This window comes from Callorhinchus milii, unplaced genomic scaffold, assembly GCF_018977255.1.
Source record: "Callorhinchus milii isolate IMCB2004 unplaced genomic scaffold, IMCB_Cmil_1.0 Scaffold27, whole genome shotgun sequence".
NCBI classification, from domain to species: Eukaryota; Metazoa; Chordata; class Chondrichthyes; order Chimaeriformes; family Callorhinchidae; genus Callorhinchus; species Callorhinchus milii.
This window is the reverse complement of record NW_024704768.1, coordinates 4,489,514-4,514,050: the sequence shown is the minus strand read 5'-3', so window position 1 is coordinate 4,514,050 and position 24,537 is coordinate 4,489,514. Positions and strand designations below refer to the sequence as shown.

Below are 24,537 nucleotides of genomic sequence, written 5' to 3'. Positions count from 1 at the left end.
AATCCCTCCCCTCTCAAACAATAATAATTTGGTCACTCAATCCACGGCTGTTTGTGGGGACGTCACTGTGCGCAATTGGTCACCGCTTTTTTCGCCCAAAAATATACAGTCAATTTACTTTACAGCGTATCCTGTGAAGCGCTTTGAGACGTCTCGAACACTTATAAGTCGCTTTGTCAAACACACATATAATAAGGATTATTATTATTATTATTATGCGACCGTGTTTGCCTACAAAACGCACAGTCACTACACTTCACAGTGACTCCTGTCAGGCGCTTCGAAACGCCCTCCCGATGTGAAAGGCGCTGCATCAAAATGAAGGGATCAATATTGTACACGACTGTAATCCCAATTCCCTGCTCTTTCCCTGCAGCCATTCATACTGTTTGTCTTCAATCAATTATCCAATTTCCTTTCGTATAGTGTGGAGCTCAGTTTTAAAGCTCCTCGTGGTCAGGAATGTCTAATGAGCCTCTACCTTACGCAGCTTTGGTTGGTACTGTGTGGAATTCCGGGCTTGCTGGTTGCTTTCCCCGGAGCCAGACTTTCCGTGTTTCCCGGTATCGGGCAGGTCAAATCCTGGAGACAGGTATTCTTGTAGCGCGGTGGTTAGAGCCCTCGCCTCGTATGCAAGGATTATTATTCTTATTAATATGTTAGCCCCCCTCGGTTAGAAACTCAGTCAGTGCCTCTCTGGGCTTTGAGCAGTGGGGGGAATGGGGTGCAGGTTGGGGTTGCAGGCGGTGGGGGGGGAGAGAAAGCCTTCTGTTTGTTAAGGGAAGTCAATACACCTGTTTTGATTCCCTGCGACAATCTCTCTCACTCTCTGTCCTCGTGGGAGTCGGCGGAATTTCCAATTAGTCTTGTTTAAAATTCATGGCATTTCTGAGGGACCCGCGGTTTCTGTTTGCTCCTCACGTCGCTGGCTTTTGCTGCTTTAGGAAAACTCGCAGAACTAATGAAACAATAATAATCCTCGCATTTGATACATCGCCTCTTCGTGTCGTTGAGACGTCCCAAAGCGCTTCGCAGGACGCACAGCGCTTTATGGGCAAAACTCCACAGCCGATTGCGCCCAGCGACGTCCCACAAACAGTCGTGGATTGAGTGACCCAATTTTTTTGAAGGGTTTATTGCCCCCTACTTACTGCTGGTAAACAGAGGCGGTGTGGGTGGGTGGGTGATTGGGGTGTGGGTGGATGGGTGGAGTAGGGAGACCTGCCTAAGGTTTCGCCCTGACCTGACCCACCCGGGAATCCAACCCGGGTCCTCTGGCTTGCGCGGCGAGGGCTGTAACCAATATGCTTCAGGACCCACAAACGCCAGGTATCTGCTGGGGCTTGAGTTGCTGTTGCTGACCAGCTCTCATGTGTCCTCATCTACCTCCAATACTGGGGGACGCCAGCAATAACATCCATTAGATGGCCAGCACGATGTGCAGCTACCTGATCAATGAAAGATAATTGAGCAAACGCGATCACCCGCCACACAAGGCGTCTTTCAGGACAAGGACAGGCAGATAAAACCATCAACAGGTGGGCCTTCAGCCCCTCTGCCCCTGCCCTCTGGAATTACATCCCGACCCCCTCCACCTCTTCCCTCGCCTCCTTCAAGGTCCATCTCAAGACCCTCCTCTTCGACAAACGGTGCCTTCGGTCTCCCTCCCCTCACCTCCGCACCTCCTCCCTCCTGATCCCAACCCCCAGCTCGCACTGGCCAGCGCCTTTGGACGTCCTCCCGAAGTGAAAGTCGCTGTGTCAGTGCAGGCTGTTGCCAGTGACTGATGTTCTCTGCGCACACACACACACACACACACACACACACAGCTGACTCTCTCTCTCTCTCTCTCTCCCCTGTGAAAGCTGACATTCTCATAAATAATTCACAATAGCGGAGAAATGTGGGAACAGCTGCTGGACAAATTGCGTTGTAATGGAAGAGAAGTGATCTCTAACCTGTAATCCTCCCCCTCCTCTCCCCACTCCCCCCCCCACACACACACTCCCTGGATCTGCCTGTGATGGCAAAGAGATTTGGTTTTAAACAAGGCTGAACCGGCATTGCTGTGGCTTCGCAAGCCACAGGGACCCGGGTTCGATTCCCGTCCGGTCAGGCGAAAGTTTAGGCAAGTTTCCTTACTTCACACCCACACCCACCCACACCCCACCCACACACACCCCACACCCACCCACACACACCCCACACACACCCCCGCCCCTCCGCCTCAAAATATAAAAAATTATAATAATTGGTCACTTCAATCCACTTCTGTTTGTGGGGGACGCTGCTGCGCGCAATTGGCTGCCGCCTTTCGCCCACAAAGTACACGGTCAATTCACTTTACGGTGTGTCCTGTGAAGCGCTTTGAGACGCCTCGAAGACGTGATCAGGCGCTGTATCAAAAGCAAGAATTATTATTATTATTATCAATAATATTATTAACAATAAGACGACGACAAATTCTGACCCTTCCCCAACGCTCTGACTTTCTGATGCGAGTGTGTGCTCGCTGGGTAGGGCGCTATGACCCGGTGTCTTCCAGCCCAGACCCCGGTGTGAAGGAAGCCCTATTATCTTCCACTTCAATGACAGGAAATCTCGGAAGCTGACAGCTGAGGCTGGCGAGAGGAATGCAGCGAGGAATCCAGCCTCAACTGTGACTCCAGTGTGCTAGGGTTATAGGCAAGAATGCATCAAACTCAACCAACTATCTTTGTTAACGCAAAGCTCGGTGGGTACACTCTCGCCTTTCAGATGAAACACTCAGAAACCTCACCCCCCCCCCCTCTGTCTGTGCCCTGTTCAGCTAACATTATAATATAATCTTTGCATTTGAACCAACGCCTTATCACGTCGTCGAGACGTCTCAAAGCGCTTCACGGGACACGCTGTATGTAAAGGGCAGTGCCTGTGAATTTTGTGGGCGAAACAGTTGTGCCCAGCGACGTCCCCACAAGCAGGGGTTGGTGTTGGTCGGGTGGGGAGTGAGAACCACATCAAGCGCACTTTCTTCTGTGAGTTGAGTCCACATCAAGTGCAAATTTTCTTTGTTCCCTCAGCCTCATGTTTGTGTGAAGGCTGGTCAGACGGCATCCAGGGTAATGATTAACCTGCTCTCTCTCTCTCTCTCTCTGACTCCAATGTATGAAGGTCACTGATGCCAATTATTAATAACCGGGTTGTTTTATAGACCAACGCCGCAGCCAATTTGCGCACAGCAACATCCCTCAAACGGCCGTGCGTCTCAAGCATAAGTATATGTTGTCCACAAAACGCACGGTCAATTCACGTGACAGTCTATCCCGTGAAGCCCTTTGAGACGTCTCTGATGCGTGATGAGTCGCCTGGTCAAATGCAAGGGCTATTATTGTGATAAATGACACCCGATAAAGGTTTTTAGTTCAGTATTTTCTTTTCCCCCTGGTGTTGCGGGTGTCAGCTTTGAGACAGGCGATAGCTGGGCTGACAACAGCTGCTTTTGTTTGTGTGTGAGTGCGCGAGTGGGTGTTGTTTGTGCATCTCTCTCTCTCTCTCTCTCTCTGACTCCAGGAATGCTCGTTGGGAGGCTGGGCTCGGCCTCACTCAGGCCAACGCATACTTTCTCAAGTTACTCTTCATTTCTCTTTCGTTTCGCTCTCTCGCCCACTCCCTTGCCTTCCTTCTCCCCACGTCACCCACTTTGTGTGCGCAAAATTGGCTGCCGCGTTCCGCCCAAACGGAAAGATCGTTCTGACTATTATTGTCATTATTGTTATTATTATTATTATTATTATTATTATTCTGTCAAGTGAAGAGATAAGCAACAACAATAATGGTGATGTCATGGCTTCCGATCTGCTAATCTTTGTGGCCGTCAATCGGGAACATTACTGACTCCACACAGCTGTCGATTGCTGCTAAGTGGTGATATCAATTTACATAACCTTTCTATTACTTAGTGAATTGTGGTCCAATTTCCCAATATCTCACCCCTTTATACCCCCCCGCGCCCCCCCCTCCCAACCATTGCAATGACTCACTCTTGTTCCCCGTCTTTGAAGGTGCGATCTCCTGTTTCTCATGATCTCAGGTGTCCTCCATTGATCTGTCTCCACCCCTCCCACCGCAGTGGTCTATTTGATGTCCTGGTCGACAGTCCCTCCCACCAGATAAAATCGGTCGCTCAGCTCATGGCTGTTTGTGGGACGTCGCTGTGTGCAAACTGGCTGCTGAGTTCACCTACGAAACACACAGTCACTACACTACGCTGGGAAAGAAGAATGCAGGGAGAGGGGAGAGGAGGGGAGGAGGCAAAGGGGACGGGGTGGGGGGGGTGGGGTGTGGGTGCCAAACAAACTAATTTGAGACATTTCAACCATTCGAAAAATGCAGAGTTACTAAAACTACCGTGAAATGCCTTCGACCCAGAGGATGGCTCTGTGATCTGAGAGAACAGCTGACACCCCATCCCCTTCCCCCACCCCCACAACCCTCCCCCCTCCCTCCCCCCCACCCACCACCTCCCCCGGTCCAGGTGCGGAGGGTTTATCAGCGGTTAATCAGGAGCGGAAGAGAAATCATTTCGGAATTCCAAAAATCTAGTCCATCGTCATCATCATCTCAACGCGTCTCAAAGCGCTTCACAGAAGTGTTGTGTTTGTGTATATATATATATAGTGTTTTATTGAGAGAGAAAAAAACAATTCGGACCAATGAGTCAAGTGTGTGTGTGTATAAGTTAGTGTACTTGTGCGCGCGCGTTTGTAAGAGTATGTACGAGAGAGTGTGTGTGTGTGTGTCAGTGTAATTGTGTGCGAGTGTGTATGAGAGTGTGTGTGTGACTGTGAGTGAGTGTAAGCTTGCGTCAGTGTGTGTGTGTGTGTGTGTGTGTGAGCGAGCGAGTGTGTGTATGTGTGTGTATATGTGTGCGTGTGTCTGAAGGAGCCTGGATGCAGGAATGCACTGTGAATAGCAGCTCCGACACTGAAGGCATCCAGTTGCCCTAATAAGGCAGAAAGATCTAACGCAGAAGCGAAGGACAGTTAAACTGCCTAATACCACTCGCATAATAGCTCTGTGTGGAATTCTAGACACGAGGAGCCACAGAGCTCTTCCTCCCGCTCTCTTTCCAGTTATCGGAGTGGTTAGAGCGAGAGACCAGGGTCCGATTCCTGGCAAGTGGTGAAACCTCTAGCGAGTTTCCTTCCTCCACACACACACACACCCCTGATAATAATCCCTCAAGAAAAATAAACATGAATAATTTGGTCACTCAACCCACGGCTGTTTGTGGGGACGCTGCTGTGTGCGATTGGCTGGTGCGTTTCGCCCACAGGGTATACAGTCACTGCACTTTACATGCGTATCCTGTGAAGCGCTTTGAGACGTCTTGAAGACATAATAAGGCACTGTGTCAAATGCGAGGATTATTATTATCCAGATAAGCCAATTCCTGATCGGAACCAGATTCCGAGCTGGCGGAAGGCTTCCTGTCTTCTATAATAAATAATAATAGCAATAAATATCCTGGCATTTGACACAGCACCTTATCACGTCGCTGCAATGTTTCAAAGCGCTTCACAGAAAACACTGTAAAGTGTAGTGACTGTGTGTTTTGTAGGCGAAACACAGCAGCGAGTCGCACACAGCAGTGTCCCCAAAAACATTCGTGGCTGTTATGATTATGATTGTTATTGTGATTATTATTATTATGAGTATTATTATAATTATTGTTATTAATGTAAAGGTGTTTATTGGTCTGTGTGTTTCCAGTGTCCTGGTGGGAGCTCCTCTCGCTAAGGGATTGACCCATCAGTTGGCCAATCGAACAGGCGGCCTCTTCAACTGCCCCATCATTACGGAGGATGACAAATGTGATCAAGTCGACATCGACAATGAGGGTTCGACTATTTCATTTACCGCAAAATTTCCATCCATAGAAACACAGGAACAGGAGGAAGCCATTCAGCCCCTCGAGTCTGTTCCGCCATTCTGTTAGATCACGGCTTATCTGTACCTCAACTCTAATTACCCCCCCCTTTGCCCCATATTCCTCGATCCCCTTACCTGACAAACATCTCTCCACCTCAGTCTTAATGTGAATGGATCCAGATATAATCCATAGCCTTTTGGGGAGATAGACAGAGGGAGAGAGAGTTCCAGATTCCCATTAGCCTTTGTGTGAAAAACTGCCTCCTAATTTCTCTCCAAAGTGGCCTAGAACATAAGAATTCTCTAAAAGAAAGAAAGACCAAGGTCCATCCTGGCAGACGCTTGACATGTCGTGTCCCAAAATTCAGTCCAACTGGCCTGAGGTTTCTCCCCGACCCGCCTGGGAATCAAACCCGGTTGCTCTCACTTGCGAGGCGAGGCTCTAAACCAATGAGCTACAGGACTCCATAAGGGAAAACTTCCTGGTGTCTGTCCTGAAGGTGCTGCCCCTTTGCGACTCGAAACCTGTGGGCCCAAGGATGCAGGGAAGCCATTATGGAGAAAATCTAAGACGAGTTAATAGGGTGACAGTTGACCACAGACGGTTTTATACGGTCTGATGCCTTTTCCCTTCCAGTGGACCTGACCAAGGAGAGCAAAGAGAACCAGTGGCTGGGAGTAACAGTCAAAAGCCAAGGAGTTGGTGGAAAGGTGGTGGTAAGTGTTATTCAGCAGAACAGCCACTCCGCCCCGAAACTCTGGAACACTCTCCCTCTATCCCTCCTCCTCGCCTCCTCCTTCCCCATTTCAGGTCGCGCCTGAAGACCTTCCTCTTCGACCTACAGTGCTTATGGTCACCTCCTCCCCACCCCCTACCCCTGACTTGGCGTCAAGCTCTGCCACTGTCAAGTGCTGTAGGTAAACAGAGGCGCGTGGAGTAAGGTAACTCAGCAGTAAGTAGGAACCCGGGTGTTAGTCGATTGGCGGATCGATTTCCGGGGGGAAAATAAATAATCCCTCAACAGGAAATTAAAAAATAATGATAATAATTTGGTCACTTCAATCCACGGCTGTTTGTGGGGACGTTGCTGGGTGCAATTGGCTGCTGCGTTTGGCCCCCACAGTACATCCTGTGAAGCGCTTTGAGACGTCTCGAAGACGTGATGAGGCACCGGGTCAAACGTGAGGATTATTATTATGATGATGATGAGTAATGTGAGAGAGCTCCTTCTCCTCAGACGTGTGCTCATCGGTATGAGTCCAGGCAACGTGTCCATCAACAAGCAGAGACCAGGGATATGATCGGTCGTTGCTACGTCCTCAGTCAGGACTTAACCATCAAGGAGGAGCTGGACGGAGGAGACTGGAAGTTCTGTGAAGGGCGTACTCAGGGACACGAGCGTTTTGGCTATTGCCAGCAGGGCATCTCTGCCGGCTTCACCTCCGACAATCATTACATCCTGTTTGGAGCCCCTGGGACGTACAATTGGAAAGGTCAGTGACTTCTGCTTCTTAAAGTGATCATAATCATCTCTTGCGTTTGACCCAGCGCTCTTCACGTTGGGAGGATCTCCTCAAAGAGTTTCGCAACATTCACTGTCAAGTCTTTCTCTCTCCCTCATTCTATCCCTCTTTCTGTCTCGCTGTCTCTCTGCCTTAGTCTCTCTTCTCTGCCTCTCTCTTTTCTCGCTCTGTCTCTCTCTCTTTCTCTCTCTGTGTCTGTCTCTGTGTCTCTCTCTCTGTCTCTCTCTCTCTCGGTCTCTCTCCAAAGTGAAGTTCAGGGACCCAAATGGAGGAAGGTAAGTGGGGGTTGGTGATAGCTGGTAAGAGTGATGGTGATGGATGCTGTCAATCTACCCCCTCCTTAACCCCCCCCCGCCCACCCTCCCAACCCTCCACCATCAAAAATGGTGCCCACAATCTAATTTCCATTTTGCTTCCAGATTTTGAACGTAGTTTAGTGAAACCCCAGAATATTCTTGAGCAAAAACCTGAAGGTGACTTCACCATTGAGGACAGCATCACGGGAGGGAGAAAGGGGGGTGTGTATGGGCATGGTGGGGTGGGGAGGGAGGGTTTGGTTGGACACCGAGTGAGGGGAGGTTGGAGGTGACTGTATGCACGGTCGAAGAAGAAGGTCTTCAGCCGCGATCTGAAGATGGGGAAGGAAGACGGAGCAAGGCGGAGGGACAGAAGGAGAGAGTGACAGAGTTTCGGGGGCGTAGTGGCTGAAAGCACGGCCACTGATAGTGGAGCAGAGGACACGAAGGACAACCAGGAGCCGGGGAAATAACAGGGGGGGGTAAAACTAATTCCTTTTTCTTCCACTCCACCCCACTCCAACACCCCCTCCCCATCCCCCACCAACACCGTTTGTTGTTCCTCTAACCCTTGGTATTTTTAGGTAATATCCGGACTGAACAGCTCAGTTATTCATCAGTGCACTTGGGCATTTATGATGATGGGCCATATGAGACAGGAGATGAGAGGAGACAGGAGGCTGAGCTGGTTCCAGTGCCCGCACATAGCTACTTAGGTAGGAACCCGTAGCCTCCCCTGCAGATGGAGGAAGGTGAGTGGAGACACGGAGACGGCTGAGGGTTTGATTACAGTGAAAAGTGTAGTGACTGCGTATTTTGTGGGTGAAACGAGGCATCCAATTGCGCCCAGCGACGTCCCCCCCAAACAGTCGTGGATCGAGTGACCAAATCATTATCAGTTTTTTTTCAATTAATTTTTTTGCGGGGGGAAGGGATTATTACCCCCGGAGAAAACGATCCGCCCATCGACTGGCAACGGGGTCCCTAATTGGGAGTGCACTGATGATGCCTTTGGTCACCTGTGGGCTTGTCTGGCTTCTGATCTCCTCTGAGCTGCAGTGTGTGGGACCTTCAACCCCAATTGGCTTTTTCAGTAAGTGACAAAGTCACCCTCGTTGAAAAATATTATCCTCCCCTCCGCCCTCCTCCCCACTCCCCCCCGAAACAAAAGCCAAACAGAAACCCTCAGCTATTTTCTGTGTTCCCCTTTCCTCCGTCTCGTTTTGTTCCCCATTCTGACTGGTGTCCTTCCTCTCTTGTCTCTCTCTCTCTCTCTCCCCTTCCCCCCGCAACGCACAGGGGTAATGTTTCTGACCACGACCAATAGCTCTGACCCAGACCAGCTGGTGTACAAGACTCCAGACCCCATCGACAAACCACTTCGAAGCCCATTCGACGTAGCCCAACATAGTTACTTAGGTTCGTAACACGTGCGCATGTGGTAACAGAATGTGGGTCTATTTGTGTCCCCTCCCCTCTGGTATTTTCTCCCGACAACACACACAGAGCAACCAAAAAAGTGGTGAGACCTTTACAGTGTCTAATAAGTCCTAAAAGATGTGATGATGCATAATATATATATATATATATAATTTAAATTTTATTTTAAGACTTGTTAGATATTGTCATGTTATCACAACTCTTTGGTCGCCCTGTACAAACCCCCGTCACCCCCCTCTCTCTCTCTCTCTCTCTCTCTCATTCTCTCGCTGAAACACCCACCCACCCAATTCTCGCCCCGTTCTCAGTGATTCTGTCCCACATTCCGGACACTTCATCAGAATTGTTCCATGTGCGTAAACATCACTGCTTTCTGTGGGGGGGGGGGGGGGTGTTCAGGCGATTTGTGAGGAGGGGGCGAGCTCTTGTGAAAACCCCCCTGAGACTGAATCCGTCCCGAAAAGAAGGTGTTCATCTGTAGATGTACGTGTGAATGTGGATGCACTTATGCATGCGCTGACGGTATAGCCTGATTGAGGCTGTGCCCAAGGTCTTGGGGGGCAGTGCAGAGGGGAGCAACTAGGCTGATCGTCAGTGTTAGAGGGATGGGCTGTGGTCAATGATCAGACAAGGTGGGGGGGGGTCTCTTCACCCTTAAGGCAAGACGTCTCAGAGAAGACCCCGAGGAACAACACAGTGGGCGAGAAGCCCACAGGAAGCAGTGACGTAGGGTACAAGAGTGTGGACGGACCTTTACGTCTGTAACAGATTTTGCCCAATTGACTCCTTTGAGCCAACAAATTACCAGTCCAGGCCTCTTGGGAGATACCAAAGGAATGTTGGTGCATTGCTTGGAACTTTGCCCCCGGTTTTATTACAAAGACAAAAACCAAACGCCCCTCTGGCCTTTGCTCATTTCCTGGGGTTCCATCACATCCCTGGCTCTCAGAGACCAATAGAGGACATCTCTCTCTCTCTCTCTCTCTCTCTGCCGTTACCCTGCATGTCAATTGCATCGAGCTACGTTGAAGCCACCCACATGGCCTTGTGCCAGAGATTCACCCCTGAAATTAATTGGTCGCTTGAAATCTCCCTCTGGGTGAAAATTCTCCAGCTTGTCTTTTTCGTTGTTTTCGCCTGAGTAACATAGTGACGTAGGAACAGGAGGAGGCCATTCAGCCCCTTGAGTCTGCTCCGCCATTCTATTAGACCATGGCTGATCTGTATCTCAACTCCGTATCCCTCGATCCCCTGACCTGACGAATATCTATCCACTTAGGAGTCACTCCGCCGCGATCTCATAGAATAAGGTAAAGAGAAGGGTCTCAAGATGGGTCTTGAAGGAGGCAAGAGAGAGAGTGAGGCGGAGGGAGTGCGGGATGGAGTGCCAAAGGGTGGGGGGCAGAGAGCGCCGCTGGTGGGGTAGGGCAGGCCGGGCGGGGGACGTGGAGCAGGCCAGAGCCCACTGAATGGTCAATAGAGGGTTAGCGAGTCATTCAGCCCCACGAGTCACTATGGAGTTAGGAAGGAGCAAGGCCATGGATGGCTTTGAAGACGAGGATGGGGGATGGGGAATCAGTGGAGCCGGGAGAGGATGGGGGTAATGGGCGGGGGGAATGGGAGGGATCACAAAAGGTGGCCGACATGAGGAATGGATAAGTCACAGAGAAAGTCAAGGTTCAAGGTCACACCGTGACATTTGACCTGTGCTTAAATCATAAGAAGTTTAATTCCTAATTTAATTCACAATCGATTTAATTCGCAGCTTGATTCTGACCTTGGGCGGGTGCCAAAAGTTGGAACACTAGATTCCTGGGGGCAAAGCACGTGTTTTGGGGGAGAAATGCTCACGGAAGTGTTTCAAGAGGCCAATTTGGGGGTTAGTTTCTTCGGAAACGTGACTGAAACACAGCTCGAAACGCCCAGACGCATGGCACCTGCCCGTGTAGATCGGTGTTGTGTTGCATCCTTGTCTGCATGTGGGTGGCAAGACTCTAGCATGTTATTGCCTGACTGATATGTCCGTTGCATGTATATATGCGTGTTGCCTCGGATAATTGCCATGTCATTCCCGGTCCACATTTTCTCACCCATCACCTTCCGCTATGCTTAAGATGAGTGCATTCCCTTTTCTCCCCCCACACACCCCCCCCCCCCCCCCCACCTCCCACCATTTCCCCCCCACCCCCACCTTTTATCCTGAGCCATTAACTGTGAGTCACATTCCATCCATCCACCAGCAACCCAGAAACATTAATTAGCAGAGCCACAGGAATTAGGAAAACTATAATAATAGTCAGAGACTCTTACAGCGCAGAAGGAGGTCATTCCCGCTCACTCCCCCGTTCTTACCCAATCATCCCTGTGCCGGCTCTTTGAAAGAGCTACCATCTCGTCCCACTCACTCCCCCGCACTTTCTTACCCCATATTGTTGCACATTTTTCCTTTCCAAGTCCCTATCCAATTCCCTTTCGAAAGCTCCGAGTGAATCTGTTTCCACCAGCCTTTCGATTCCAGACCATAACAAGTCTCTTTGGGTTAAAAACACAGCAACTAATTCTCCTCGTCTGGTCTCCCCTATATACAACGTTACAGCCCCTTTCACGTCGGGAGGACGTCCCAAAGCGATCCGCAGAGTGTCAGTGAGTAGGGGAACACACCAGGCCATTAAACGCACAGCAAAGTCACACTAAGGTCATCGGATGTATTGGAAGCCATGAATGTCTGGCACCCACATGTTCCGGAGCAAACTTAGGAACAGGAGGAGACCATTCAGCCCCTCAAGCCTGTTCCGTCATTCTATAAAATCATGGCTGATCTGTACCTCGACTCCAATGACCTGCCTTCCCCTTCACTCACCACATACCAAACATAATACCATCATCACGTAAGCAACTGTTTGGGTTAGTTAACAATCGATTGGGTGATTGGTTAACTGCACGGAATGTCCTCTCTCATACCCCCGTCTCTGTCCTCAAGGTTGACAACCCATTCCCAGCCCACGCTGTCAACTTCTCTCACACTCATGGCAGCTTATGCTAAATTCATCATCTTGCCTGGGGTGGGGCGGTGTGGGCTTGGTGGGGGTGGGGGGGGAGAGAGAGAGAGAGAGTGTGTGGGGGGACGGGAGGGCAATGTTTCTGGGGAGGGTGGGGGGAGAAAAAGGGGAGGAAGCGAGGAGGCGGCTTGGTCCTTGCGCATGAAAAACAAGATGGGCATTTTTCAAACGTGGACAGAATGGTACCAGGGTTGAGGGACTTCAGGTATGTGCAGAGACCAGACTAGAGGGGCTGATTGTTCTCCTCGGAGCAGAGAAGGTGAAAGGGGAGATTTAATCGAGGCGTTTTGATAGGGTAGAGAGGGGGAGGAACTGTTTCCTCTGGCAGGCGGGCGGGTGGGTCGGTAACCAGAGGACACAGATTTAAGATAATTGGCAAAAGAACCAGAGGGCAGACCAGAGAGTTGTTACGGTCTGGAACGCACGGCCTGAAAGGCTGGTGGGAGCAGATTCAATAGGAGCTTTCGAAAGGGAATTGGATGGAGACTTGGAAAGGAAAAAGCGTGTAACAATATGGGGTAACATCGGGGGAGTGAGTGGGACTAGTTGGTGGCTCTTTCAAAGAGGCACGATAGGCGGATTGGCCTCTTCCTGTGCTGTAAGATTCTAGGATTCTGTGACATTTCTACGCTGGCGTTGCTGAGAAGCTATTTGCACTTGTCCACAGCCCTGACTGTCTGCGTGAGCACAAATGGCTCGAACCCGATTCACAATCTAAATATTTTTGTACCTGAAGTCCAATGATCCCTTTGTTGCCATCGCTGCCCTGTTTCGGATTCCGCACCCGAGGCTAACGGGCAGTTTCTCTGAGCAGGTTCCCCGACAGGAGAAATCATAACCCCCCCCCCCACCCACCCCGGCATTTGACACAGCGCCTCGTCACGTCGTTGAGACCGACACTCTCAAAGCGCTTCACAGGATATTTACTGTCGAGCACAGCGGCCGTGTATTTCGAGGGCGAAACACAGCAGCCAATTATGCGCACAGCGACATCTCACGACCACCCACAGAGGACAGCGAGAGAGAGAGAGAGAGAGAGAGAGAGAGAGCGTCGTGGGAAAGATCTTTAAAGTCCACAGATGGTGGGCGGGGGAGTGAGGTTTAATAAAGATCTCAACCGAAGGACGGCATCTCCAACAATGCGGCGATCTCTCTCTCTCTCTCTCTCTCTATCCCCAGGACTGCGCTGTGTGAGCTGAAACTCCTGACTTGGGGGCTTGAACCCACAACTCACCGACTTGGAGATGAGGGTGTGACTGAGTGACTGAGCCAGCCTGACAGATAAACCTCGCTATATATAACCTGCTCTAAACCCTGTGTCCCTTCGTCCTGTTTTCCTTCTTTTTTTAAAAAAAAACAGCACTTACCCGTGTTACTAACCCAATCTTAACACCTTTCCGTACAGTCTCCTCAAATGTCTCCCCTGATTTAGGCACAGCACTGCTTTGAGGCGGTGCGATGTCTGTGGGTGAATGAGAGGCATTTGAGAAGCCGTAATAACCAGTGTTGCCACTTTTGAACCAAAATGAGCTTCATTTCCCAATCCGTCAATTAAATTCTCATCGTCGAAACCATCCCCCTACCCCCACCCCCACCCCGAAACCTATCAATTACTGATAAATATCATAATAATCTTTGCACTCGATGCAGCACCTTACCACGTCTTTGAGACGTCTCAAAGCGCTTCAGAGAAGACGCTGCGAATACACTCTCTCCCCCAGTTGCGCACAGCAGCGTCCTCACAGGGTTGAAGTGACCAAATTATTTTTTTTAAGGGATCATTACCCCCCACCCCCCGGAAAAGCGATCCGCCAATCAACTAACGTAAATAAAAAAGAAGTCCTTTCTCTGTCTTTCCCCAATTTCCCCCATACCCCCTGCCCCCCCACCACAACCCCCCCCCACCACCCTTTCCAACTCGCTCAGGGTTGGGATACTCTTAAGCACAGCGATGGTTCTTGGCGACACCCAACAGATTAAATAAAAGCATCTCAATAAAGTGTGGAGACAGCAATCCATGTCAACAGCAACAACAACAACAAATTATATTTTTATAGCGTCTTTCACGTCGGGAGGACGTCGCGAGGCCTTGAATGGGAAGTCGGAGGAGTGGGCGGAATCGGACCCCAATTGTAAAAACTTCAAATGAAAAAAAATGGAATTGAATTTAAAATATAATGTAAACGCAAAAAAATAAAAAAACTTTCTCCTTGAACGGAAGAAAAGGTTGCAACCTAATCGCATGAGGTTACTAAGCCATTGTGTGTGTCTCTCTGCACCCCCTTTCGAAACGCTCTTTCTCCCCCTCTCTCCCACTCCTTCTCCCCTTCTCTCTCTCGCTCTCCCCGTCTCACTCGCTCCCCCCCCTCTCCCCCTCCCTCTCCAGCTCTCTCCTTCTCCCTCTCTCCCTTCACCCCCGTTCCTCTCCACCCCCTCTCACCTCCACTTTCTCCCCCTCTCCCCTTCTCCCTTCCCCCCACCCCCTTGCTCTCTCTCTCTCTCTCTCTCTAAGCCTCGGATGTTAACCTGCCTTTTCAGGGTTCTCTGTAGATTCAGGTGACCGTCTGACACACCAGGGGCTGAGTGTGGTGGCCGGGGCACCCAGGGCTAACCACACGGGGGCTGTGGTCCTACTGAGGAAGGAGGGTGTCAACAGACTCGCTCCGGAACACATCCTGTGGGGCGAGGAGTTGGGATCATCGTTCGGCTACTCTGTGGCTACAGCTGATCTCAACAGCGACGGGTAAGAGTATCATAATCATCACGGTAACCCTCGCACTTGACCCAGCGCCCCATCGCGACGTCTCAAAGCCCTTCACGGGAAAGTGGAGTGACTGCAATTTGCGGGCGAAACGCAGCAGCCAATCGCGCCCAGCGACGTCCCCACGAACAGCCGTGGATCGAGCGACCAAATTATCACTGCGTTAAACTTCAGGCGGTGCCTTTGGCCTTTGGGTTTACAGTTGGACGGATCTCATCGTCGGAGCGCCCTACTTTTTCGACCGTAAGGAGGAGATCGGAGGAGCGGTGTATGTGTACATCAACCGGGGGGGCAGGTGGGACAGAGTGAAGAGACTCCGACTGAACGGAACCAAGGACTCCCTGTTCGGTTTGGCCGTGGCCAGTGTTGGCGACGTCAACCAAGATGGGTTTGGAGGTATAAAAAAAATAAATAAATGTGGACGTGTTGGGGTGGAGGGGAGGTGACCACAAGCACCAACAAAGGGGAAAGTCTTCAGTCATTATTATTATTAATTATTATTATTGTTATTATTATTATCAATATCACTCTATAGAGCGATGGTTTCTAAATGTTTTTTGTTGATGGGTCAAAGCTGCCAGCGCTTTCAGCCAATAAGCCCCCGAAACTGTGCCGCTCTCTCTCCCTCAATCCCTCAATCCCTCCGCCTCGCCCACCTCCTTCCCTGCATTCCGGTCTCGCCTGAAGACCCTCCTCTTCGACCTCCGCCCCCCCCCCCCCCCCACCCCAGGCTCGGTGTCCTGCTCCGCCAGTGTCGAGCGCTCCGGGACACTGCCCTGCATGAGGGGGTGCTGTGCTCTTGTTGTTCTTGTTGTTGTTGTTCTTATGGTTTGTCTTGTTTCTCTTGTGTAAGATATTGCTGTGGGAGCTCCTTACGACGGCCACGGGAAGGTTTACATCTATCACGGCAACAACTTTGGTCTGAACGTCACACCTGCTCAGGTATCCACAGCTCAACCCTTTAACTACAGTCACATCATCATCATCATAATAATAATAATCCTGGTATTTGACACAGCGCCTGATCACGTCTTCGAGACGTCTCAAAGCGCTTCTCGGGATCCACTGTAAAGTGTGGTGACTGCGTGTTTTGTGGGCGAAACGCGGCAGCCAATTGCGCCCAGCGACGTCCCCACAAACAGCCGTGGGTTGAGCGACCAATTTGTTTTTTGTTGAGCGATTATTCCCCGGAAAAGTGATCCGCCAATCGACTAACAACCGGGTTCCTGTTTACTGCTGGTAAACCCAGGCGTGTGTGTGTGTGTGTATGTGTGTGTCTGTGTGTGGGGGGAGTAAGGAAACTTGCCTAAGGTTTCGCCCTGACCTGACCCGCCCGGGAATCGAATCTGGTTCCTCTCGGTTGCGAGGCGAGGGCTCTAACCCCTGAGCTGCTAACCCTAACCCTCCCCATCCCTACAACCCTCTCACCTCCCCCACCTCCCCACCCTGTGTACCTTCAGGTGTTGGAAGGAGAAGCTGTTGGAGTGACTAGGTTCGGATACTCAGTGGCTGGAGGACTTGACATGGATGACAATTTCTACCCAGATGTGGTTGTGGGGTCACTCTCAGACTCTGTGGTTCTATACCGGTAAGTCTCTCTCTCCCCCTCCATCTCTCTCTCCCCCTCCCTCTCTCTCTCTCTCTCTCCAGGAGAGGGTTTGGGAGAAGCCGAGGTTTTCGGGCAGGATGACAATGTGGGGCCGAGTGAGTGAGTGAGTTCCATTCCACTCCATGGCTCACAAAACCCACAGTCACTTCATTTTACCGTGAAGCGCTTTGAGACTCTTCCTCCCTCTATCCCTCTGCCACTCACCCTCCCTCACTCCCTCCGTTCCTCACTTCAGGCTGTGCCTGAAGACCTTCCTCTTCAACCGTGCCTGCGGGCACCGACACCCACAGCCCCCCCACCCCACCCCCCACCTCCTGATTCCAACCCCTTATTTTGGAAGAAAACTTAGATTTAAGACAACTCGATCGTTGCTAACTCTGTTGTAACTGCGAACGCTTTCTCTCTCTCTCTCTCTCCCTCCCTCTCCCCCTCTCTCTCTCTCTTTCTCTCTCCCTCCCTCTCCCCCTCTCTCTCTTTCTCTCTCTCCCAAGAGCCCGGCCGGTCATAAACGTGACGAAGAGTGCCATCATCCGTCCCCAACAAATTGACCTGGAACAGGAAAACTGTAAAGGAAGATCAGGCATCTGGTGAGGAGCCTCTGTCAATCTCAACTGGACAGGACATTTAGGACGTCCCAAGGCGCTGGACAGTCAGGGATTTGGGCCCGAGCTGGGGGTTGGGATCAGGAGGGGGGTGGAGGGCGAGGAGGGTGGGGGTAGGAGAGTGATCAAAGGTGCGGTCGAAGAGGAGGGTCTTGAGATGCGCTTTGAAGGAAGCGAGAGAGGGAGAGGGTGAGGCAAAGGGACTGGGGTGGAGACCCAGAGGATGGGGGCAGAGAGGCTGAAGGCCTGACCGCTAATGGTGGGGTGGGCTGGGCGGGCGGGCGGGGTGGGGTGTGGGACGTGGAGCAGGCCGGAGCCCGCTGAGCGGACAGGTGTATGAGGAGTTAGTGAGGCGACAGAGGTCGGGAGGAGCGGGTGGGGGGCAGGGAGGGCTTCGAAAGAGAGGGCGATGATTTCAAACTATTGCGGTTGTTGGGTTCAGAGCCTGACCTTTCCCCCGTAAAGATCCCGATTATTGTCGGTGCGTAACGGATGTTTTGTTGCTGACGTGCGGTCCCTCTCTCTGTTCTCCCAGTATTATTATCCAGGCCTGTTTCGCTTACAGTTCGAAGCCTGAGAACTACAACGCCAGGATTGGTAAGTTCATTAAATTCCCGTCGGAGGTGACCGAGTTATCAGTAAGCTCGTCGCCTCCGACAATAGCACTGCGCCTCGCATTTACGCAGCGCCTTGACACGTCTTCGAGGCGTCTCAAAGCGCTTCGCACGACAGACTGTAAAGCGTAGTGACTGCGTGCTTTTGCGGGCGAAACGCGGCAGCCGATCGCGCCCGGCGACGTCCCCACAAACAGCCGTGGGTCGAAGGGACCGATTTGCGGTGCTTGTTGTTCTCAGTGCTGGGCTACACGGTTGAGGCAGACGGGTTGAGGAGGAGACAAGGGGCCGTGCCCCGCATCCATTTCCTGCAGAAGAAACCAAACGACCTGGACAACCAGTATTCGGGCGAGATCGATTTGAGGAGCCAACACACACAGAGCTGTGTGTCCGTCAAAATGAAACTGCAGGTCAGCAATCGAGCTCAGCGTCGTCAAGTAGAGACAGCGTTATTATAATAGAGCTACGATAATAATAATTCATCATAATTAATGATCATATTAATAATAATAATCCTGGCATTTGATACAGCCCCTGATCACGTCTTCAAGACGTCTCAAAGGGCTTCGCGGGGTACACTGTAAAGTGAATTTCATTTATATTTTGTGGGCGAAATAATAATAATGATGATGATCTTTCATACAGCACCTCAGCCCTTTGGAACTCCATCCCACAGTCCCTTCGCCTCGCCTCACCCAACTCCACTCCCTCCCTCCCTCCATCCCTCGCCTCCTTCAAGTCCCGTCTCAAGCCCCTCCTCTTCGACCGCTCCTTCGGTCACCCTCCTACCCCCACTCTCCCTGCCCCTCACCCCCTCCCGATCCCAACACCCACGCCCCCAACCCCCCCCCCCACTCCAGCTAGGGTCCAATTCCCTGACTGTCACATTTGGGTGGATTTTGTCAGCCAGGACAAACCGGGGGAGGGAGGGAGAAACTCCCTACTTTTAAACGACCAGGGCCGAGGGGAGATCTTTAACGTCCACCTCAACAGGGCGGAGACGGGGAGGGAGTGAGGTGTAACGTCTGAGACGGAGTCTCTGACAATGAGCTGCTCCCCCGAGCGTGTGATGACAGATTCTCGCTGTTTGCAGGAGAACATCAGAGACAAACTGAGGCCGATTCCTGTGACCCTGACCTACACCATCAAACAGGTCAAGAGGAAGAAGAAGAAACATGCTGCGAGGCAGCTGACGAGCCTGATGCCCGTCTTGAATGCCCAGGAGTCAAACGTGCTTCTGAACGAGGTAAGAACGTAAGCAATTGTCAGAGGAGAAAAAGCCCGAGGCCCATCTAGTTCGTCTTTCCACCATCTCCTGCTGGTGGCTTGACCCGTCGTGTCCCAACCTCTCTCGTGTGTGTAGGTTAATAATCCTTACCTTTGTCGTAGCGCCTTATCCCAACAAGAAGAGCACAGCCAGACACATACACACACCCGCACACACCTGCACACACACGGGGGGAGGCAGCGGGTTAGTGGGTTAGTGGGAGTAAGCAAGAGGTAGGGAGGTGCCAGGGTTAGGGTTAGGGTTAGGAGGGTGACCGAAGGTACAGTGATGGTCAATCCCCCCCCCCCACCCCCGGAAAGGCACCCGCCAATCGACTAACAATTAGGTTCCTACTTACTGCTGGTAAACAGAGTCGCGCGTGTTGTTGGTAGGTGTGTGTGTGTGCGTGTGTGTGTGCGGGTGTGTGTATGTGTCTGTGTGTGTGTCGGGGTGTGTGTGTCGGGGTGTGTGTGCGCGGGTGTGTGTATGTGTCTCTCTGTGTGTGTGTGTGTATGGAGTAAGGAAACTTGGCTAAGGATTCGCACCGACCTTTCCCGCCCGGGAATCAAACCCCTGAATCGCTGTAACTTCTGCGCTACCGGGGAATTCTTGCTCCCAGCAAAGTCCCAAACCCCCTCCCCGTCCGCTCCCACGATGGGGTGTGACCCACGCGTGCCTGACCCGTGTTGCTGTGTTGGTTTCTTGCAGGTGAATTTCCTGAGGCAAGGGTGCGGAGAGGATAAGATCTGTCAGAGTAACCTTCAGCTCAGTTACAGCTACGGCACAAGAATCGAGGACCAAGGCTTCCAGCCGTTACCTCTGTACGTCCGTTCATCATCAAAATAATAATAATAGCGATGATAATAATCCTTGCATTTGATATCATCGCGTTAAAGATCTCGCGGCGCTATTCTTTCTCTCTCTCTCTCTCTCTCAGTGTCCTGCCCAACAAACCCTCCCCCCCACCCCCCAATAAAATGTGGTCACTCAATCCACCATTGTTTGCGGGGACGTCGCTGTGGTTGCCGCGTTTCGTGCCCACAAAACACACAGTCACTACACTTTGCGGCCTATCCCGTCAGGCGCTTTGAGACGTCTCGAAGACGTGGTGAGGCGACGGGTCAAATTCCAGGATTATGATTATTATTATTAATTATTATTAATAACATCATTTACTATTTGTGATTTGTTTAGCGTTTACTTGTTTATTATTATTATTATTGTTATTATTGTTATTATTATGGTGATGATATGATGATGACGACGATGATGATGATGATGCAGGTCCTGTGTTACTGGGAGTTAATCCCGTTGGTGTTTCTCCTCCACCGTGACAGGGATGAGCACCGTGAGGACTGGCAGCTGTTCACCCTCAGTGACCAGAAGGACATCGCTATGCAGATCACGGTCACTAATCTGCCCTCAGACCCCAGGGATCCGTCCAGCGACGGGGACGACGCACACGAAGCCATGTTGATCGCCAGTTTCCCCGACTCACTTTCCTTCTCTGCCTTCCGTGCTCCTCAGGTACCGGTCCCCCACCCAAACGGGGACGTCCCAAAGCGCTTCGCAGGAGCCGCTGCAAAAAGCGCAGTGACTGTGTGTTTTGCGGGCGAATAGTGGAGGCCAATCGCGCCCAGCCACGTCCCCCACAAAATAGCGGTGGGTTGAAGTGACCAAATTATTATTAATATTATTATTATAATAATAATATTATTATTTACACACTGCGGCCCCTCACACAGGGCAGCGTCCCAGAGCCCTGTCCTCCCCAAGGGGACGTGAAGTACGAACACTGCCTCTCCCTCCTCTTGTCTCTGTTTCTCTCTGTCTCTCCCAGACGCTCGTTGTCAAGCGCTCTGGGGACGCGATATAAATGCAAGTTGTTGTTGTCAGGTCAGGAGGACGCCTCCCCCCCCCACCCCCAATATTTGCTGGTTGTCCAAACCGACCTTGTGATCTTCTCTCCTCTCTCCTCCGCAGGAACAGCAGGTGGTTTGCGTGGCCAATCAGAACGGCTCCGAGGCCACCTGCGAGCTGGGCAATCCGATGAAACGGGGAGCGCGGGTAAGTAAGTCGGGGCGTTGGTTCACTCCGCTGCCCACCCTCCAATCGGCTCCTGGAGGGGAGAGGCGGGAAGAGAAGGGGGTGGGTGGGTGGGTCCTCTCCATCAGGAAATCAATTCAGTTGCCCCCCACCCCCCCATTTTACAGTCAAGACCATCACATTGGTGGATATCAAGTAAACCTCCCCACCCCCCCACGCCACCCCCACCACCTCTCCCCCCACCCACCATATTGTCTTGGTTCGAGTCTGAGAGAAATTGCTCGTTTGCCCACAAAACACACAGTCACCACAGTTCATTGTGAAATCCTCCCAAACTCCTTGACTCGTCCTCCCAACGTGAAACGCACCGCTACCGTTGCACCGATCATTACTATTAATATTATTATTATTCTCCTTGCTTTAACCCCTCCGCCTCGTCCCCTCTTTGCCCGTCTTGAAATCACAGCCGAAGACCTTCCTCTTCGACCGCGCCTTCGGTCACCCTCCTACCCCCCCCCCCCCCCCACCCTCCCTGCCCTCCACCCCCTCCTAATCCTAACCCCGCAGCTCGGGTCCAAATCCCTGACTGTCCAGCGCCTTGCGAGGTGAAAGGCTCCGTGTGAATGTTATTGTTTGTTGCTGTTACAGTGTGCCCTTTGGTTCAACAGGTCACCTTTTACCTGATCTTAAGTACATCTGGAATCACCATCGAAACCACCTCTCTCCCCGTTATCCTGCAACTCACCACGTAAGTGCGAGTCAGTCGGTCAGCGAAACCCCCTCAGTGTGGTCCTCGCTTAATCCCGACAACCGTTGCATCAAAAACAATGCCAATAGTGATAAATCGGTCACTGCAATCCAGTGACCGTTTGGGGGGACGGCGCCGGGGGCGCAATTGGCTGCCGCGTTTCGCCCACAGTCACTACACTTTACAGCGTACCCCGTGAGGCGCTTTGAGACGTGTCGAAGACGTGATAAGGCGCCGGGTCAAAGGCCAGGATTATTATTATTATTATTATTATTATTATTATTATTATTATTATCCCCATAATAATAACCCTTTATGTGTTCACCTCCGTTGTGCTGCCCCCAGGGGGCAGTGTTGTACTGTGCATTGTCTTATGTGACACAACAGCGCCGCCTGCTGGGGGGGGGGGGGGTGAACCCTTGGTGGTGGTGGTGTGTGTGTGAGTGACTGTCACTCTCTCTCTCTCTGTTCCCCACCATAATATTTCTGGTGTAAATCAATGAAGAAATATTCAGCTGAGACACTGACCTTTTAAATTATTGCAAAAATGGGGGTGGGGGGTGGGGGGGGGTCAAGGAATCCTCCCCCTCGGCTCCGGTTAACTCCGCAGCCAAAGCCCTAACTAACTAACTAACTAACTAACAGGGAGGGTGGTCCTCGCTGGACAACAGCGGGAAAGCTTGGCCAGACAGCGCTCCCTCTCTCTCTCTCTCTCTGTCGATGGCCGAGCTCTGTGTGGGTTTAGCCGGTTAGACACCAGCAGTTACCCCCCGACGCACACTCTGGGCTCCCCCCCCCCCCCCCCCCCACACCCGATTGACCGAAATCAATCAATTAATCAATCAATCAATCAATGATTGGAGAAATGTTCTGATTGCTTCTCGATGCTGATATTTATTGATTGTAATTTTGATTTTGTTTTTCTTAACAGTATCAGTGAGCAAAGCGGCTTAGACCCGATCACAGCTGTGGCTCATGTGGTGATCGAGCTCCCACTGTCCCTGTCTGGGTAAGTAATAAGTGACTTGATGAGTTCCTGTATTTAGGGTCATCTCCCCCCCATTCCCTCTCCCTCTCCCCACCCCCACCCCCCCCCCCCGGCTCGCGGTCAGACTCTGCCACTGTCAAGCTCTCCCGGGACCTTACCGGTCTTCTAATCGATTCATTGATCAATTAATTCATCGGTCGATCGATTGATTGATTCGAACTCAACGTGCTCGCGCTCTCGTGTGCTTGACAGGTCGGTGACCCCTCACCAGGTATTTTTTGGGGGTCATGTGGTGGGTGAGAGCGCCATGAAGAGGGAGGAGGACGTGGGGAGCAGTGTGGACTATGAGTTAACGGTAAGTGTCGGGTGTGTCCAACTGTCCGCTCCCTCCGCTCAGTAGGCTCCGGCCTCCTCGCCCATCCCAGCCCCACCATCAGGCTTCAGCCTCACTACCCCCACCCTCTGGAACGCCATCCCACATTCCCTCCACCTTCCTCCATCCCTCCCTCCCTCCCTCCCTCCCTCCACCCCTCCCTCGCTTCCTTCAACGCCTGTCTCAAGACCCTCCTCTCCGACCAACAGCACCTTTCGTCACCCTCCTACCCCCACCCTCTCTGCCCTCCACCCCTCCTGATCCCAAACCCCGCTCCCCCAGCTCGGGTCCAAAGCCCTGACTGTCTAGCGCCTTGGAATGTCCTCTCGACGTGAAAGGCAGTCGCCGTATAACTGTAACTTGTTGTTGTTGTTGACGTCTGTAGGTCCTGAACACAGGCAACGCCTTGAAAACACTGAGCTCCACCTTCCTGAACATCAATTGGCCGCATGAGATCAGCAACGGGAAGTGGCTGCTGTATCCCTTGAAAGTGGAGCTGGAGGGAGACATCGGGACCAAGTGCAAACAAACCGAGGACATCAACCCTCTCGGGCTGGTGAGGGGGCAGCGAGGACACGAGGGGGCGGGGAGGGAGAGAGGGAGAGGTGGGGGGCAGGGAGACGGGGTGAGGAGGAGAGTAGGTGGGATAGGGGAGGGGAGGGGAGGGTGTGTCTCTCCCCCTCTCTCTCTCTCTCTCTCGCTGTGTAAATTGTTGTTGTTGTTGTTGGCAGACACTCAGTCAGAATTCCCGGGTGAAGAGGGAGGTGGAGAGTGAGGAGGAAGGAGAGGCCACGGAGACCAGACCCTCACTGGCTCATCAGACAGACTCCAGGAAGAGAATAACATTGGTCAGTGATGGAGCTTCACTGACCGGCTCCATCGGAACTCTGCGGCTCTCTGTCACCCTCTCTGTCACCCTCTCTGTCACCCTCTCGCCCTCGCCCGACTCCACTGGCTCCCCATCCCCAAGAGGATACAGTTCAAAGCCCCCCCCCACGCAGCCTCTCTCCTGTCATCCTACCATCAGACCTTCAGCCTCTCTGCCCCCACCCTCTGTAACCTCTGTGACCTGCTAACTCCACACTGACCTCTCCGCTCGGTGGGCTCCGGCCTGCACCAGGTCCCCTGCCCTCCCCTTCCACCATGACTCCATCCACGACTGTTTGTGGCGGACGTTGTTGGGCGCAATTGGCTGCCGAGTTTCGCCTGCAAAACGCACAGAGTCACTACACTTTACAGTCTACCCCGTGAAGCGCTTTGAGACGTCTGCATCAAAACCCGAGGATTATTATTATTA

At 51.9% G+C, this 24,537-nt stretch overlaps 1 protein-coding gene and 1 long non-coding RNA gene across 5 annotated transcripts in view; one reads left to right on the top strand and one right to left on the bottom strand.

The window, feature by feature from the left end:
• LOC103171972 (integrin alpha-7) overlaps positions 1–24,537 on the top strand; it is a 34,439-nt gene that overhangs the window by 6,055 nt on the left and 3,847 nt on the right. For 2 of the 3 annotated variants that reach the window (XM_042344203.1, XM_042344205.1), the window contains exons 2-21: positions 5,755–5,882; positions 6,551–6,630; positions 7,152–7,407; positions 8,318–8,449; positions 14,771–14,975; positions 15,196–15,389; positions 15,847–15,935; positions 16,454–16,581; positions 17,094–17,189; positions 17,740–17,801; positions 18,059–18,228; positions 18,912–19,064; positions 19,794–19,906; positions 20,423–20,612; positions 21,069–21,152; positions 21,800–21,879; positions 22,811–22,888; positions 23,120–23,222; positions 23,626–23,796; positions 23,972–24,088. In XM_042344203.1, coding sequence (XP_042200137.1) covers positions 5,755–5,882; positions 6,551–6,630; positions 7,152–7,407; positions 8,318–8,449; positions 14,771–14,975; positions 15,196–15,389; positions 15,847–15,935; positions 16,454–16,581; positions 17,094–17,189; positions 17,740–17,801; positions 18,059–18,228; positions 18,912–19,064; positions 19,794–19,906; positions 20,423–20,612; positions 21,069–21,152; positions 21,800–21,879; positions 22,811–22,888; positions 23,120–23,222; positions 23,626–23,796; positions 23,972–24,088 — 2,629 coding nt within the window. Of the gene's footprint in view, positions 1–5,754; positions 5,883–6,550; positions 6,631–7,151; positions 7,408–8,317; positions 8,450–9,032; positions 9,153–14,770; positions 14,976–15,195; positions 15,390–15,846; positions 15,936–16,453; positions 16,582–17,093; positions 17,190–17,739; positions 17,802–18,058; positions 18,229–18,911; positions 19,065–19,793; positions 19,907–20,422; positions 20,613–21,068; positions 21,153–21,799; positions 21,880–22,810; positions 22,889–23,119; positions 23,223–23,625; positions 23,797–23,971; positions 24,089–24,537 lie in introns of all 3 variants that reach the window. The other variant, XM_042344204.1, reaches the window with a different exon arrangement.
• LOC121850924 lies at positions 4,205–24,358 on the bottom strand. 2 transcript variants are annotated; one of them, XR_006085807.1, is made up of 3 exons: positions 24,329–24,358; positions 21,038–21,204; positions 4,205–4,221 (listed from the first exon to the last, which is right to left on the bottom strand). It is a non-coding gene; the product is annotated as an uncharacterized LOC121850924 (long non-coding RNA). The 2 variants fall into 2 exon arrangements; XR_006085806.1 differs by lacking the exon at positions 4,205–4,221 and adding an exon at positions 20,606–20,664.